The sequence below is a fragment of the Alternaria burnsii genome (genome assembly GCF_013036055.1).
Source record: "Alternaria burnsii strain CBS107.38 chromosome Unknown 698, whole genome shotgun sequence".
NCBI classification, from domain to species: domain Eukaryota; kingdom Fungi; phylum Ascomycota; class Dothideomycetes; order Pleosporales; family Pleosporaceae; genus Alternaria; species Alternaria burnsii.
Window position 1 is genome coordinate 369,503 of NW_024066111.1, and position 17,198 is coordinate 386,700.

General features: G+C 51.4%; 7 protein-coding genes across 7 annotated transcripts; 4 read left to right on the top strand and 3 right to left on the bottom strand.

The window, feature by feature from the left end:
• Window positions 1-93: 93 nt before the first annotated feature.
• On the top strand, window positions 94-6,670 carry GT037_004280 (wd repeat-containing protein mip1; the record flags this gene model as incomplete). Its single annotated transcript, XM_038929327.1, has 7 exons — window positions 94-1,999; window positions 2,053-3,788; window positions 3,837-4,174; window positions 4,821-4,959; window positions 5,010-5,722; window positions 5,772-6,212; window positions 6,259-6,670. 7 exons carry the CDS (start codon window positions 94-96, stop codon window positions 6,668-6,670), a joined length of 5,685 nt encoding a protein of 1,894 aa, XP_038787599.1.
• Window positions 6,671-7,370: 700 nt separating this feature from the next.
• Window positions 7,371-8,152, bottom strand: GT037_004281 (exosome complex exonuclease rrp40; the record flags this gene model as incomplete). Its single annotated transcript, XM_038929328.1, has 2 exons — window positions 7,371-7,892; window positions 7,949-8,152. 2 exons carry the CDS (start codon window positions 8,150-8,152, stop codon window positions 7,371-7,373), a joined length of 726 nt encoding a protein of 241 aa, XP_038787600.1.
• Window positions 8,153-8,432: 280 nt separating this feature from the next.
• On the top strand, window positions 8,433-10,308 carry GT037_004282 (chaperone protein dnak; the record flags this gene model as incomplete). The annotated part of the gene is made up of 4 exons (XM_038929329.1): window positions 8,433-8,519; window positions 8,574-8,610; window positions 8,664-8,790; window positions 8,841-10,308. The coding sequence occupies 4 exons, from the start codon at window positions 8,433-8,435 to the stop codon at window positions 10,306-10,308; spliced, it is 1,719 nt and encodes a 572-aa protein (XP_038787601.1).
• A 205-nt stretch (window positions 10,309-10,513) lies between these two features.
• On the bottom strand, window positions 10,514-12,075 carry GT037_004283 (uncharacterized protein; the record flags this gene model as incomplete). Its single annotated transcript, XM_038929330.1, has 5 exons — window positions 10,514-11,066; window positions 11,144-11,676; window positions 11,725-11,823; window positions 11,886-11,898; window positions 11,945-12,075. 5 exons carry the CDS (start codon window positions 12,073-12,075, stop codon window positions 10,514-10,516), a joined length of 1,329 nt encoding a protein of 442 aa, XP_038787602.1.
• Window positions 12,076-12,661: 586 nt separating this feature from the next.
• Window positions 12,662-13,962, top strand: GT037_004284 (uncharacterized protein; the record flags this gene model as incomplete). Its single annotated transcript, XM_038929331.1, has 3 exons — window positions 12,662-13,039; window positions 13,190-13,878; window positions 13,935-13,962. 3 exons carry the CDS (start codon window positions 12,662-12,664, stop codon window positions 13,960-13,962), a joined length of 1,095 nt encoding a protein of 364 aa, XP_038787603.1.
• A 145-nt stretch (window positions 13,963-14,107) lies between these two features.
• Window positions 14,108-15,749, bottom strand: GT037_004285 (uncharacterized protein; the record flags this gene model as incomplete). Its single annotated transcript, XM_038929332.1, has 4 exons — window positions 14,108-14,897; window positions 14,951-15,238; window positions 15,289-15,446; window positions 15,666-15,749. 4 exons carry the CDS (start codon window positions 15,747-15,749, stop codon window positions 14,108-14,110), a joined length of 1,320 nt encoding a protein of 439 aa, XP_038787604.1.
• Window positions 15,750-16,189: 440 nt separating this feature from the next.
• GT037_004286 (uncharacterized protein) lies at window positions 16,190-16,630 on the top strand (the record flags this gene model as incomplete). The annotated part of the gene is made up of 1 exon (XM_038929333.1): window positions 16,190-16,630. One exon carries the CDS (start codon window positions 16,190-16,192, stop codon window positions 16,628-16,630), a length of 441 nt encoding a protein of 146 aa, XP_038787605.1.
• Window positions 16,631-17,198: the final 568 nt, after the last annotated feature.

Consider the following 17,198-nt stretch of genomic DNA (forward strand, 5'->3'; position numbering starts at 1 on the left):
TCTCCCTCTCTTAAACGCGTCTCTCTGCCACGCGCACCGCTCGCCTCCCGCTATGGGCCCCGTCAACACCGTCACTGCTCGCTGAAGCTCACCATGAGAACAGCCAACGAACTACCTCTTGTCAGCGGCCACACCCACCCCAATCCGCTTGCTTCGCACGCCCCCGCGCCTGTCGACATGAACGGCTCCCATCCCTCCGACGCTGCTGCCGCTGCCTCGCGCCCCAACACTGCGGCCGCCGCTGATGCGTCGCCCACCTCCCACATGGACGAACACGCGCCGCCCGCCCGTCCTGCTTCAATAGGCCCACAGTCTGCCCGTCCCAGCTTCCTGCGCGCGAAGAGCGACTTTGGGCCCCGCCATCCTGTCCTACCGCCAGAGAGCGCCGATGAGGGAAGCGTCGACGGCCACTTCAAGATCCGTCATGGCTGGGACGACCAACTGAACTCTGAAGAGTACAGCAATCTGCTCACCTCCAACTTCTTCATGTACTACACCGACAAGAAACACGAGACCGGCGGCCACCCCAAAAGCGAAGACTGTGCCTTCCCTGTCCAGGAATGGCGCATGCGAGACCGCCTCAAGACTGTCTCGGCTGTCCTCGCCTTGTGCCTGAACATCGGCGTTGATCCTCCGGACGTCATCAAAACCAACCCGTGTGCCAAGGAAGAGTGCTGGATCGACCCGACCGTGACCTCTCAGACGCCCGGTCACACGCCCATGAACCAGATTGGAAAGGCTCTGCAAACTCAGTACGAGCAACTGAGCATGCGCACGCGCTACAAGCTGCTGCTGGATCCTACAACAGAAGAGACAAGAAAGTACGCTTCCACTCTCCGGCGGAACGCCCGCAACGAGCGAGTTTTGTTCCACTACAACGGCCACGGCGTACCCAAGCCCACTTCTTCCGGCGAAATCTGGGTTTTCAACAGGAACTATACCCAGTACATTCCATTGTCACTCTACGACTTGCAGTCCTGGATTGGTGCTCCAAGTCTATTCGTTTATGACTGCTCCGATGCTGGGCTCATCATCAGCAATTTCAACCGCTTCGCTGAGAAACATCAGGCTGAGTTTGAGGAGGCGCGCCGGAGAGACCCGAGCGTCGAACATGTCGACTTCAGTGATTGCATCCACTTGGCTGCATGTAGAGAGCGTGAATCGCTTCCCACTAATCCAGAGCTGCCTGCTGATATCTTTACTTCCTGTCTGACCGACCCCATAACCATGGCGGTACGCTTCTTCATCTTGCAAAACCCTCTTCCAACTAAAGTTAGCTTACGAGATGCCCACAACATCCCAGGCAAGGTCTCTGAGCGTAGAACGCCTATTGGTGAGCTGAACTGGATCTTCACGGCCATTACTGATACCATTGCTTGGAATTCTCTCTCTAAGCCGCTCTTTAAGAAACTATTCCGTCAGGATTTGATGGTCGCTGCCCTCTTCCGCAACTATCTCCTTGCACAGCGCATCATGCGCGCATATCACTGCAACCCTGTCTCACATCCCGAAATTCCCCAAACACATAATCATCCGCTCTGGCGCAGCTGGGACTTGGCGGTAGAGCTGATCTTGGCCCAGCTTCCGGACCTGCAGGCTGAAGCTCGGGGCGAGAAGGATTTCAACTACAAACACTCCGACTTCTTCTCCGAACAGTTGACCGCTTTCGAAGTATACTTGACACAGGGCGCAGTGGAGCAAAAGGTACCGGAACAACTTCCCATAGTGCTCCAAGTACTGCTCAGTCAAGTCCATCGTCTCCGTGCGCTTATTCTGCTATCGAGTTTCTTAGATCACGGCCCTTGGGCTGTAAATCTCGCGCTCAGTATTGGCATCTTCCCATATGTCCTCAAACTACTTCAGTCTCAAGCAAACGAGCTTAAGCCTGTCATGGTATTCATCTGGGCTCGCATTCTCGCAGTTGACCAATCCTGCCAAGCCGATCTTCTCAAGGACAATGGCTACCAATACTTCATCAATATATTCAATCCTAATTCTGGTATACAAACTTGTCTCCAAAAAAAAAACTGTACATCGGCTAAAGTTACACAGGCATACCTATTCAGAACGCAAGTGAACACCGCGCCATGTGCGCCTTCATTGTTTCCATGTTCTGCAAGGACTACAACCAGGGACAACGCGCCTCACTGAGTACTGAACTCGTCGAGAGCTGCCTAGATCATCTCAAAGATATGCAGAACCCGCTGCTCAGGCAATGGTCATGTCTCTGCCTAAGCAAGCTTTGGGTCAATTATGAAGAGGCCAAATGGGTCGGAATTAGATGCATGGCACACGAGCGGCTATGTGAGCTCATCGTGGATCCTGTTGCCGAAGTTAGAGCTGCGATGCTGCATGCATTGGCGTCCTTCCTTGGAATTCGCGACGTCACTCCCCAAGTGGCTAACATTGAGGAGTCTATCGCGTCAATGATTCTTATCATGACAATGGATGGTAACAGTATGGTGCGCAAAGAACTGCTCATATTCTTCTCAACATTCGTCGCTCGCTACAAGGCCCGATTCATAGTAGCTGCATTCGAACAATTATCCGAGGATCATGCCAACATGGATACAAAGCAGTCAGACGACAAAAGCACCGAAATGCTCTACATGAAGACACGTTCAGGAGCGACAGACGGCGCTTCGGAATCGACGTCTTGTTCACAGAACACCATATATTCTGCCATATGGAAGGAGCTATTGGTCATGTCCGTGGACCCGCACCCGGAAATCGCAAAAGACGCTGGAATAGTCGTTGATTGCATTCTTATCGCTCTTATCGAATCCTCCCTAGGAAAATTCGTACAGCCCCAACTAGATGAAGCCCTCCAACATGCGCCCGCTCCTCGTCCCACGCGCCGCGCAGTGGAGGAGACCTCTGCGCCGCAAAAAACTTCCAATCCTCCAACACCGACGAAAGACTCGACATATCTGTCTCTTTTCGGTGGTATCCGCAAATCCACCAGCGTTGGTGCTTCGCTGAAGAACCTCTGGGCAGGTCAAGAATCAGCAAGCCCTCGACAGAGGCCATCTGGGAGATCTGCTGCTGAGGACACCACTGTCCCGTCGGCGTCTCGTCCTCAGACTCCGGAGAAATACCACACCGTAGAGCAGCCAACTTCAAGAGGTTTCAAGAACAGGAATCTGTCAGAAAAGCCAGAGATACCACTCAAGAGTGTGTTCTTTGAATGGTCAGTCGAGTACTTCCGTGAGCCCCAGATGAAGCCCACAGAGGCCGACGAGCCCGGAAGCACCGATTACAACGGCCGACTCTGGCGGAGGAACCGTAACGACAGGATTATTGCTGAGACTCAGCCGTTGAAAGATATTGCTGTCTCTAACCGCTGGGACGTGCCCCGAGGGTATTTTGACAACCTCAGCCAACCTGCGAAAATGTGTTTCCATCAGTTTGAAGATCATCTAGTCGTGACAGATACACGAGACACCGTCAATATCTTCGATTACTCAAAATCAGTTAGCAGGATCAATTCTTTTTCTAACGGGAACCCTCCCGAGTCGAAGATAACGGACGTTCGATTTATCAACGAAGACGATCAGGCGCTGTTAATGACCGGGTCTTCAGATGGAGTCATCAAGATCTTCCGTAATTACGACCGTAAAGGAGAGACGGAACTAGTGACGGGATTCCGAGCCCTCACCGATCTTGTTTCAAGCAACAAGAATGCCGGCCTGGTCTTTGATTGGCAGCAAGGTAGAGGTCTGATTCTGGTTGCTGGCGACGTGAAGGTCATCCGCGTATGGAACGCAGGGACCGAAGTATGCACCAATGTAAGTTTCGATTTCTGCGTCTCTTGAAATCTTAGCTGACTTGAGTAGGATCTCCCGGCGCGTTCGGGCTCTTGCATCACGTCCTTGACCTCTGATCAAGTCGAAGGAGATGTGTTCGTCGCTGGCTTTGGTGATGGCGCCATACGAGTATATGATCAGCGCCAGAAGCCTGCCACCGCCATGGTTAAGGTCTGGAAAGAGCACAAGCAATGGATCACCAACGTCCATCTACAGCGTGGTGGTCAGCGCGAACTTGTGAGCGGCTGTCGCGGCGGTGAGGTTAAGCTATGGGATATCCGCTGGGACCGCAGTGTAAAAACTATACAAGCGACTTCCGACACGCTCAGGACACTCAGCGTCCATGAACACGCTCCGGTCTTCGCTACGTAAGTGCTCATAAATCGCAACCAGACTGGAACATGCTGACCTCGATAGTGGCACGCAACGACACCGTGTGAAGATTTTCAACCTAAACAACGGTCAACCCGTATCTCACCTTGAACCCTACTCGGGTTTCCTTCGGGATCGATCTGCTCCCATCTCTGTTACTGCCTTCCATCCCCACCGACTGATGATTGCCGCAGCAGCCGTCAACGACACCCACGTCAATATCTTCTCGTGTCACGAACCAAAGCATTCAGCTGTCAACAAAACAGTGAAACTTTGGGATGGCAATGCGAGTACAGCCGCGTCAAGCAGAACATCCATCATCGGCTGAGGGTGATCTGACGACTCCTCGCAGAGTCCGAGACTGAGGGTAAGGAATGCAGTCGCTTTGGTGAAGTCGTCTCAATGACCTGACCTTTTTTGAGACGGTGGAGCACAGCAGTTTATTTTGTTGCTGGGCGTCAGGAATGCATTGGGTTCGAGCAGGACTGTCAATTTCTATTATACCCAAGCTACATTAATTAGTAATTGCACACAAGTTCAAACACACGTCCTCGATGATGTTAGCCAGGCGGGCTGCCACTAATTGGCTATGACGCTGTGGGGGATAGCGGGGCTGTGACTGCCCCACTATGGAAATGTGAGTCGTCCGCACGATACAACTGACCACGGCACAACGCGACTTGAAATCCCCAACACTACCACAATGAGTGACGCCGCACCTACTGGCGCTGAGCCGCCTTCCAAGAACGCGCTGAAGAAGGCGCAGAAAGAGAAAGAGAAGGTCAGCAGAATCCCCTCCCTCTCAAGTTCATAATACTCACGATAGCCTAGGCAGAGAAGAAAGCTGCAGCCAAAGCCCGCGAACTTGCTGAGCGTACCAAGAAGGAGGCCGACGATGCCGCCGACGTCTCTGTAGGCGCATACGGCGAACTTCCCCTCATTGGCTCCAAAGAACACAAGCCCACGGGAACTCCGCGCACCGAGCTTGCCGATGTCGCCAGCAATGAGGACAAGGAGATCACATTCAGATGCTGGGTGGAGAATGCAAGGGTTCAGTCTGCGAAACTCGCTTTCCTGAACTTGCGACAGAACCTCAACACTGTGCAGGCTGTCGTTGCGGCCAGCGAGAAGCTGAGCAAGCAGATGGTCAAGTTCTGTGGCAACGTCAGCACCGAGAGCACTCTTGTCGTCACAGGCATAGTCAAGCGTGTGAAAGAGCCCATCAAGAGCGCCAGCATCACCGACTTTGAGATTCACATCCAGAAGCTGTTCGTCGAGGCCAGTGCGGAGATTCCGCTACCACTTCAGGTGTCCGATGCTGAACGGCCCATGCCAACCGAGACTGCCGCCGAAGAAGATCAGAAGGAGGAGGAGGGTGGCGAGCGACCGCTCGTCAGTCTGAACACGAGGCTAAACAACAGGACGATTGATCTTCGGGCGAAGATCAACCAGTCCATCTTCGTGATCAAGAGCGGTGTATGCGCCTTGTTCCAAGAATTCCTCTCAAAGAAGGGTTTCGTCTTGGTGCATACCCCAAAGATACTGTAGGTCATCTCTAAGAAAGCTCAATACAGATGCTGACCTGGCACTTAGTGGCGCTGCCTCTGAAGGAGGAGCCAACGTCTTCGAGTTGAAGTACTTTGGTCGTCCCGCGTATCTTGCTCAGTCACCACAGTTTTACAAGCAGATGCTGATCGCCTCCCGCTTCCAGAAAGTCATGGAGATTGGCCCTGTGTTCCGCGCAGAGAACTCTAACACGGCTCGTCATTTGACTGAATTTACTGGACTGGATCTTGAGATGGAATTCCAAGAAAACTACCACGAAGTCATGGGCGTATTGGAGGACCTTATGCTCTTCATCTTCAACGAGCTCAACTTACGGTACCGGAAGGAGACTGAACTCGTAAGAGGAGTGTACCATGTCGATGAGTTCAAGCTTCCTCAGTCTGGCAATGTGCCTAGAATTCCTTTCCAAGAAGGTATCAAGATGCTTCGCGAAGCCGGAGAAGAGCTGGGCGACTACGACGATCTGACGTAAGTGTGGTGAAGAAAGTCTCCAAGGCTCGACTAACGTTTCCAGAACCCCACAAGAAAAGCTGCTTGGCCGCCTCGTCCTGGAGAAGTACAACACCGACTTCTACGTCCTGGACCAATTCCCTCTCGCTATCCGTCCCGCCTACACTATGCCATCACCTGCCGATCCCGCTCTCTCAAACTCGTACGATATGTTCATGAGGGGTCAGGAAATTCTCTCTGGCGCGCAGCGTATCCACAGCTCGGAGCTCCTCGCAGAGCAGATGCGCAAGCATGATCCTCCAATTGATCCAGCTGGCGCTGGAACCAAGGACTACGTAGACTGCTTCAAGTATGGTTGCCCACCGCACGCTGGAGGAGGTTTCGGTCTCGAGAGGATTGTTCAATTCTGGCTCGGACTGCCCAACATTCGGATGTGCAGTCTCTTCCCCAGAGACCCACAGCGAGTTGTACCTTAAGATCGTTCTGCCGGTAGGAACTGATGAAACTCCTGCTTGATAATGCTTGGCAGACACGGATTACCAGAATGGACATGGACTTGATACTGCACGTGTACGCGAAACGCAGTAAAACGTTGGTCCAGATTTTCACATATTGCATGAAAATCCTACGGTTGTGGAATGGAGGATATACTGAGGGCTGATGTAAGGGCAATGTCGCGTCTCGTGGAGTCAACGACCAGCAGAGTCAATTGTACGCTAGACAATGAAGATATTATACATACTCGCCGTGTAGTCTGTGAATGCGACTATTCAAGTAAGTAGCTATTTTCCGATGCATACTTGCTTTCGATGGAGCATGCCGCCTTTGGAGGCATGGTCGGAGTATTTCAGACATGCCTCCGGTGAAGCCTTCTGCCCCCATTTAACTTCGCTCATTAGAACCCACACTTTCATCAAGTGCGGTCGGACGTCGCAGTCGACGTGATCCGGTGACGTCCGGCCTCTGTAACTCCCATGTTTACAGTGTCAGGGGTGCCCGTTCTTTATACGAACTGTACTGGGCGCAAAACCACACTGATACCCCTTGCAGTCAATTGTTCCCAACGGTTAATAACCTGCATGTGTTCAGTCATAACATGGGCCGACGTGCGTAATAATCGCGATACCCATCCATCCTGCGATTGCAAATGTTGATATGACAGCCATGATTTCTCCATCAGCATTGTTTCAAAGTCGCAGCAGCTAGTTTTTTCTGTGCCTCGTCTCCGAGGGCGGCAACATCCACCTCTTGTATAGCCTGCCCTATTGCCAATGTCGCCTTTATGTTCCCCCCGTCGACGTGTACAAGTCCGTTCCGACCGACTGTGACCTCGAAGCCGATTTTGGCACCCAAGGTCTGCAGTAGAGTTATGCCACCACGTGCTGCAAGCATTCGTCGAGCCATGCCGAGGCTCACCTTGAACAGCATGCCCCCCTTCAGAAGACCGAGTCCTTCACTCTTGCCTGTGGAGGGATCGACGCAGGTGAGTTCTGATGGCAGATCCTTGCCAGCGCTGGCAACGCGGCAGTATACCAGAGAGTTTGGAGGAAGCTGGGGTCGTGTCTTCTTAGTCGCGCCCTCGAAGGCCAAATGGGGGAGGGTCGCAGGTGGTGTGTTCGGGGTAAGGAGGCAGTTGAAGTTCTCTGCGGCAGAACCATTGACAGTCGCGATGACGAGGTCGCCCGCGAAAGGAAGGTACTGTGACGAGTGTTAGCAGGCCAAGAGCAGGCAAGGCGCAACAAGAGCTTTCTAACCCTTCCAGTGTTGTATTCAACCGAAGCAGCATTCTTCTTGTTGTCTGTCACGAGCGCGCCCGCAATTGTAGCAGTGACCGTGTCTGGCGGCGTGTGTCGCAAACCTGGTCCGAGGGTGAGCGTCTTCTTTTTGCCTGTGCCTGTAGGCAGGGCGCTCTTCGCGATGTCGTCGCCCGGCAGGACAATTGTGGCTGACGCTGCCATGGTGGTGCTTGCCAAGTTGTGTCTCCTTGGTGGTTGGTAGAGTACATGGTAACATGTGCAATCCTAGGTATAGTGAGCTCATTCCGAAGAAGCCCGTGCGCTTCCGAGAAAAATGCACGACTATGAATTTCTTAGCCGCGCAGAAACACACGCGCTACAAACGCAGCCACAGTCGGATATCCTCAATTCTTCCACTTCTACCGCGTTCTCGTCAACACCCGATCGTTCTATTCTAAATCGAAACCCGTTCACGTAACCAAACGACGTATACCCGCGCAAGATGAGTGCGCAAGCGGACCCCGCGCAGAGAGTCGCGATAGGAATATCCTTTGGCAATTCATACAGCTCTATTGCCTTTACCAGCGGTGTACGTAATGCATGTCTATAGCCGTTTTCTCCGAGTGTTTCTGACACATAACAGGAAGGCAGAGCACAGGTCATCGCCAACGAAGACGGAGGTATGCTGCTTGCCCCACGCCCTGGATCCCCTCCATTGCTAATTTGTCCTCAGATCGCCAGATCCCCACCGCTCTATCCTACGTTGAAGGAGAGGAACTCCACGGTGGACAGGCCAAGAGCCAGTTCGTCCGCAATGCGAAGAACACAGTCGCCTACTTCCGCGACTTTCTCGGACAAGAGTAGGCAGCCTGATCAACCCTCCATGTCTGACGAGACTGACGCTCTGAAGCTTCAAATCGATAGACCCCTCGCCATGCCACCAGTCGGCTCACCCCATACAGCATGAAGACAGCGTGGCTTTCAGCATTCGCGACACCGAAGAAGAGCAGGAAAACACCGTTTCCGTTATCGATATCACCACACGCCACATGAAGAGACTGCGAAGCTCTGCCTCTGACTACCTGGGAAAGGACGTCAACGCCGCCGTCATCACCGTACCCACAAACTTCACCGATGCCCAGAAGGAGGCTCTCAAGAAGGCTTCAACAAATGCTGGTATTGAGGTTCTGCAGTTCATCAGCGAGCCCACGGCTGCTGTCCTGGCCTATGATGCCCAACCTGATGCGAAGCTAGCCGACAAGATCATCGTTGTCGCCGACTTGGGTGGTACTCGTTCGGATGTCGCCGTGGTCGCATCCCGTGGTGGCATTTACACTATCCTGGCCACTCTACACGACTATGATGTTAGCGGCTTCAAGCTCGACCAAGTGCTCATGGACCACTTCGCCAAGGAGTTCCTCAAGAAACACAAGTCGGCAGGTGACCCCCGGGAAAACGACCGATCGTTGGCCAAGCTGAAGCTCGAGTGCGAAGCCGTCAAGAAGGCGCTATCCATTGGTACCACTGCCAACTTCTCCGTAGAGAGCTTAGTGGGCGGCACTGACTTTACCGCAACCATCAACCGTACCCGTTATGATCTCTTGGGAAGCAAGCTGTTCGCCGCTTTCACTCGTCTCGTAACGCAAGCTGTGGAGAAGGCCAACTTGGACCCTCTCGACATCTCTGAGATTGTATTGGCTGGTGGTAACTCACATACCCCCAAGGTTGCTTCGGCGGTACGATCAGCCTTCCCAGACTCCACGACTGTCCTCGCGCCTTCCACATCCCCGTCCGCCATCAACCCTTCGGAACTGGCAGTCCGCGGTGCTGCCATTCAGGCCAGTCTCATCCAGGAGTTCGAGCTTGAGGACATTGAACAAAGCTCTCACCCCATGGTCACCGTCACGCCCCATCTTTCTACCGCTGTTGGTGTGTTGTGCATCTCGGGTGACGAATCCTCCGGTGTCTTCCACGCCATTGTTGATACCGAGACACAACTCCCCGTTCGACGCACTGCAACCATCACGACACCACGAGAGGGTGGTGACGTGCTTATCAAACTTGCCGAAGGCTCACGACACATCAAGGTCACGAAGCCAGAACCAAAGCCCAAGCCTGAAAAGAAAGATGACGACTCGGAAGACGATGATAGCGATGACGACAGCGAAGAGGAGGAGGAAGAGCTGAGGGAAAAGACATGGAAGGTCGGCCAAGTGCTGAGTGAGGCTGCAGTCCGTGGAGTGAAGAAGGGAGGAAAGGTTGAAGTGCAAATTAACATTGGCGCCGACCTGAGCATAAATGCCATCATCCGCGAAGTTGGCGGCAAGGGCGGTGTCCGTGGTATTGTACAGGGAAAGAAGGTTAACGGCAGCGCCTAAGGTGGACTCGACTTCTCCACTATACCAATTCACCAACCGCTGGACGAGAGTCCTTCATCACATGCGATGTAAACGACATAGACAGCTTGTTTCTTTACTTGACCGCTACCAGTAGCTTGTATAGGCCTATCGAAAGGCTTGAACTCTTGAGCTGGCTGCAATGAAAATTATCTAGACCCGCAATCCAACGTGCCAAGTAGTTCAGTCATCGATTTTTCAAAAGTCGAAATCGCGGTCTCATCCTTCTACCCATTACTGTGTTTGTTCTCCATTGCTCGTATTCCATGTCTCTCGTATCCGTAAAATCCAAATCCTGATAGTGCCATCTGCGCTCCAACCAATTCTCCTTATCCAAGTCATCTATACTAGAATCCAGCGCACCCAAAACCTCATCTTCACTCTGCCACTCAGTACTCCATCCTATACTCAAATAGCGTAAACGGCCCAAGAAACGCTCGTCTATCATAGTAAAAAGATCAGTCATGGTAAAGCTGCGTGACGGATCGCCAGTTCGTCCACAGGCGACAAGGGTGAGGCTGTACAGTGGCTTGGCTTCTTGCCATCGCGCCGGAGAAAAGTCTGGTGGCATATTTCCGAACCGACTGTCAATATAGTCGAGCGCAATAGTCAGAGATACCAAGTTAGGTAGCCAGTCTAGCACACCGTTCAGTCGACCTTGCTTGACGGCCGGCAAATCGCGCAGTTCGACAACGGTTAGCGACGCAGCTAAACTGTTGAGCAGCGGCCTGATGCCTTGTCTGTGAATTGAAAATCAGCATTGCGCTCATCAGGTTCGGTCAACCAGTGACTTTCTCGAAGCGTGACTTTGACATACTGATCTAGCCCAGGACTATGGTAGATACCTAGTGAGGAGAACGTCGGTGGGAAGTTGTCTGGTTGTCGTAACATGTCCCATAGGAACTGACCCGAGACTGATCCGGACAACGCAAGATGTTCCAGCTTGGGTGGCCAGCGGATGCTGGGACCACCTGGCGTCGCTGGTGGTTCGTATCTCGACGAACAGCGAGGCAAGTAAAGCTCACGCAAATCTCCCAACTGCCGTATAGTTTGGTTCAGGCTCTGGAAGCTGATGCATTCTGAAACCCTGATATTGAAATTGCGCGTCAGTCTACGAGCCGAATGCATCATGTACTTGGGGGTTACTGACAGGCTCAGGTCAAGAACGCGCAGTCGAGTGCATTTGCTTAGACTAGCCCAGCAATTAATCGCAAAGCTAGCTTGGGGTGCTACAAAGACTTCAAGAGATGCTCTTGTTCTGCCTAGTAATCTAGCCGTTGTGGACTTGGCGCCTTGGTGTACGATGTGGGATAAGTCAAGGGACTTCACCAAACTCGCCAACGCCGTCGGCTTATGACAGGTTAGCAGATACCACTGATTACTTTTGGTGCAACTTACCTTGATGCGAGCTAGTACAGAAGGACATATCGTGCGTACAAAGAGTTCGTATGCGCTTCCAGACAGATATGGTGATTCATATAACGGTTGAACTGCTACCTATTCGGGCAGCGAGATTAGTTACGGTGCATCTAATGTCTAATAGATAGGCATTTGCATACATCATACCACTGTCTGGTCTTGTAAGCTTATGTGACTGAATTGTCAGTGCAACGATTACCTATTGACTGCTGAGAAGCGAGCTAGCGTCGTTTGCCTTTCAAGCTTGCCCAGCGTTTCGAAATGAGCCAAGATCTCAAGAAGTAGTTCGCTGGGGAGATAGTTTGCATAACTGGTAATGGAGGCAGGCATATCTAGCACGGTCGCGTGTGGGAATGCGTGGCTCGTGAGGAAAGTCGCCAGTATACACGCGCCATCATCCGCGCAGAGATGGAATATGACGCACTAGCGCGACTATTGGTTCGCCGCCGAACTATAATGCCTGTTATCTCCGAATAGGGCCGAACCACAAATGATGTTCGACCCCCGCCCTGCCAATCGTCAGCAAAGGACCGTCACATACTGTTACATGGAACAACCGCTACTTCAGATCTGACATGCCAACCAGGACTAGCCGCGTTTACAAACCTAAGACCACTGATATGCTTGACAGCGATCAATGTGAAACATGTAAGGAGCACCACCATATACACATGCATGGAAGCATACGCTGTGAATGCTCATGAATACTCACAAAGAATTATTTCACACTCCCTTACATTGTGTTTCTTTGCGGGTCATAGTCTCTTCATATCTCTCTCGCATACAATAAAAGTCTCACCGACGATAACGCTCCTTCTGCTGATCACTACCACATAAATTTCGGCCCCTGAAAAACAATACTATTTTGCTTACTTCTGGCTACCTCAACACTTCCGAGTCTTCTTTCTCACCAACAATGCACACTTTACTCATCGCTTTGTCAGTTATAGGGCAAGCAGCTGCCGACCGGCTGCTGGTGGCTTCATACGGAAATGAAACTCATGCTGGCGCCATCCAGACGCTCGAAGTACTGCCCAGCACAAGCGCAAATTCTAGCCATGCGATGAAAGTTACCCAAGAGAACCACGAGTGTGGAACTTTGCCTACATGGTTGGATGCGTCCCTTGGCTTGGATAGGATAGTTTGTCTAGACGAATCAGCTGCTAATGCTAGTCTCACAATGTTGAGCCTTGGTGATGACGGCAGCCTCCAAAAGGTGTCCAATACCAGTGTGCTGGGAGGAGCAGTATCCTCGGCGTCCTACAATAACAAATCCGCATTAGCCCTTGCTCACGTACGTACAAGTTTTCTCCTTTCCAAATTTTTATCTGATCAAGTACTCACTTTAAGGTAAACCTAATAGTACGGACCCGAGCCAGCCATATCACTGTTTACTATCGATGGCGAAAACAAATTTTCGTCTTTGCAAAACATCACGTTCCAGGCGCCTGAGCAGATCCATCAAGCGGTTGTCGATCCTACAGGGCAATACATGATATTCCCCAGTCTCGGTGCAGATACAGTTCACGTTTATTGCATCGATCCTGTCAGCCACTTGCTCACAGAGCATGCGCCACTCAAATCCAAACAAGGATACGGTCCGCGACATGCAGTTTTCTGGACAAGTTCCAATTCTACAAAGACGTACCTCTTTGTAGTCCATGAGAAGAGTAACAAGATCACGAGTTACGAAGTTTGTTATCTGGAGCAGGGCGGCCTAGCTTTTACCGAAGTCGACGAGGTCAGCACATACGGCAATCGAACCGTCCCGCCAGCGACATTCGCTTCGGAGATGACGCTCTCACCTGATAACAGGTTCTTGATCGCAGCAAACCGTAACGGCACAATTTTCAAAGTAGAGAACTCGGACCCAGCCAACAGCACTCAAGTTCCAAGTGACTCACTCGTGACGTTCAAACCGTCGGCCGACGGGAAGCTATCGTTTGTCCAGCTTGCAAAATCAGGGGGATGGTACCCTCGCCACTTCAGTATGAACCAGAATGGATCGTTGATTGCGGTTGCAAATCAACTCAGCAAAAACGTCGACATCTATGCCCGTAACCTAGAAACTGGAATCATCGAAGACGGCAAAGCGGTGGCAAGAGCTAATAATCTTGGGCCCGGCGATTTGATGTAAGTTAAACCCCCTAACTTGTGTGCTGAGTACTGACATTTCTGCTTCGTAATAGGTTCGTGCAGTGGGTAGGGCAACAATAGATCAGGATTGGAATTCTATTAAAAGCTCAAGCAGATGAGCTGTAGACCTGATATGTAGCGGGTTCCTCCACCCATGTTCTATATGAAGATTTCTCAACACTATTTTTGTGCATAGCATGGCGGACTTTTGTATTGTAGCATAGTATCAAGGAGTGTTAGCTGAAGATACCCAGTTTTCCTGTGCAACAGCCCACGAAACGGCATCCCAGACATCGCCCACGATATTGCGAGGCTGAGGTGTTGGTTTTGTGCCCTTCTGATAGACACCTGTCTCTACTAACACACTAGCCCAGTCTGTGCCGTACGGGCTCCGGTAATCATTACCGCCAGCAATATCACTCGCCGGATTATCACCGACCATATACACACGCTTGAGATGCCCAGAAGGACTACCGTAGCGTTGCATTATGTTATGCCGATGCGCTATCAGGCGCTTCTCTGCGAACTCATATGTAGGTTGATGTGGTTTACCCATCACGACCTTTTGCAGCTTGACACCTTGTGCCTCGCCACCGGTTATTGCAGCCCAGATGCCTTCGAACGCTTCGCGAAATCCTCCTTGTCCTAGGCGTGGTAAGTGGTATTTCGCCGCCCACAGTAGGTCTGGGTTCGAGAAGTAAAGTGGTGGTTGCCCGTCTTGCTGATAACCACGGTTCTCCAAAGCAGGGTTGCCGTTCTTCTTGGACAGAGTCCCAATGATGCCACGCTCTGACAACAGGACATCCTTGATGATCTGCGCATCCAAACCCCAGTCCCGCGGGTCATTGTACACAAAGACAGCATCGATACGAAGCGAGGTCGATGGTGTGGTGGCATCAATTGGGGCCGGCAGCGGTCGAGTGAAGGTCTTATAGTATGATAGCAATTGCTGGGAGAAAGGCCATACTTCGGGATGAGCAACTAGAATGTCGCCAGGGGTGACCACGTTTTTGAAGCTACGCGACTTCGTTAGAATGCTGCGGCACACCGTAATTGTATGTTATCGTACCCGTATGCCTCGGCAACTCTCCTGCATTTATCCTCCACTCCGCCAACAACCATGACTGTCTTATCCTTTAGGTCATTCATGTCGGCAAAGGGGGTGTGACTCTGGACAAACATGGACGTATCGATAGCCACGTCCAGTTTACTGCTCAACTCGGCCACGCGCTCGGATTCATGTTTGCCGCCGCCATTGGTCAAGAGTATGAAGGGAATGCGCTGCGTTTGGAGATAAGTGAGGGCCTTTCGAGCTCGCGGTAGTGCGTCCGAACTCCTTAGGAGTACTCCGTCGATACTGACAGCCGTCAGCTGCTGTATTGAGAGGCCGATGGCGTGCCGCCTTACTCGAAAGCGAAAGCAAAGTCGGAGGCACGGCTGTTAGGGGCAGCAGCGGTCTGGAATGCGCGGCGTAGGGGTAGGCGGTAGCCGCAGCGAGGAAGTAATTTCGTCGCGTACATTGCTGTTGGTCGTCTGAGAGTTCGTTGTAGAGGTATGATGTCTTCCTAACTTGCAGCAGTTAGCATGACGTGGAATCTTTAGTCATCATTCCGCTACCCGCCATTGGAAGTCGCACACACCCTAAGGCTCTTTCACGACTTACGACATAGAGCAAACAATCCTTCAACAGCACAGAACCCATCGAACTAACGATCATCTTCTTGGCATGCAAAACATGCATGTGCAGGGGTTTCGCTTTCTGTCCAAAAGCACTGGAGATTTACAGCATCAAGCGCTACACAACGGTACGGGAGAATGACTTGCCGCAATACTCGTCTATCTATCTTTAACATCTCCTCAAGAAGCATCTACCCGAAGGTACTATACTATTGTTTCTTGAGCTGAACAATCTGCTGGCAACATGCTTGGGTTCGTTCAAAGTTACAAGCCATATTGCTGACGATGTTCCCTGCGCGGAGATTATTCCTTTGCTTTCTTGAATTCGTAAGATATGCAGTATGTGAAGATATTACGATTTGCTGGTTCGCGCATGATGGTCAGCTCCAGATATGACAGCCAAATCGGTATACCTACGGCATCGAAACCTACCACAACTGACTCGTTCTTGGGGTCGTTGAGCGTCCAGGCCTGCACTACTATGCTTTGCTGGTCATCCAGATCACGTCATTGCCGGAGCATCGATACAAAGGTCATTGAGGCGCTTTTCTGCTGCTGATTTTTCCTTGTTATCACTGCTAACAGGGAGGTGTTCGTACAATGACAAGCCAAAACCTTGGCACAACGGGTCATGTATAAGAACAATAGTAGTGGCGAATCTACGAACAATAGTAAGGGTAACAGGACTCGGTGCTCTCTTATCGCGAGCAAGGTCTGGACCTTTCGCATCGATTACCACAAGGTTAGCTTCATTGTTTCGTCCTATATACTTCGCTGCAAACGATGTATAAAGGAAGCAGTTGTCCTCTCCCATCTGGCTCCAGGTCATCAGAACATTCAGTCATTTAGCAACTCCAATCCTTCCAAACATTTCTTGACCAGTTGCCAACCAACTAACCAACCAAACCGTCAACATGATGTTCTCCTCCAGGCCCGTCCCTGGTATTTCGTGCACTGTCAGCAAGCGTGGCGACATTCCCGGCGGTGGTTGCACCGTCATGCGGACCGACATTCCTGGCGGCGGCTGCACCGTCATGCGTACCGACATTCCCGGCGGCGGCTGCACTGTTAGCCGCCGTTAAACAGTCCCTCGAGCGACCAATGGTAGTTGGACAAACGCAACAACTACATGGTAACGGGTTCCGGCTTGCCCCCTTACTTCGATTCTTCCAACCTTTTTCGACACAACAGAGGATTATGTCTGATACTCAAGCCAATCGACGAGTACTTGAAGACAACATGCCTCACAGCCTTGCTGCAACACCGATAACGATTCGACAAACGCGACTGTTTTTCGATACCACCAATGATTAACATTACATGCGGCTATACGATCGAAGTCGTGTTTTCGAACAGCATGGTTTTTCTTCGTACAAACTTTGATTCATGTAATTAGGAGCGGGTCAAGTTGAACTCTTGATGGCGGCAATTTTCCTGTAGAGCTTGGTAATATTAATACTTGACCACTTCAAACGTCTTCTGCATCTAAATGCTTAGGATCAAAGCGTGAAAACTGTGCCGCCATGTGTTGATGCTGCTTACTTAAATGATTGTTTGAGCACGACGTTAATTTTACATTACCATACTACCGCGAATCTATGACTATCCTACAAACACCTTATGCCGATGCAAAAGTCGAA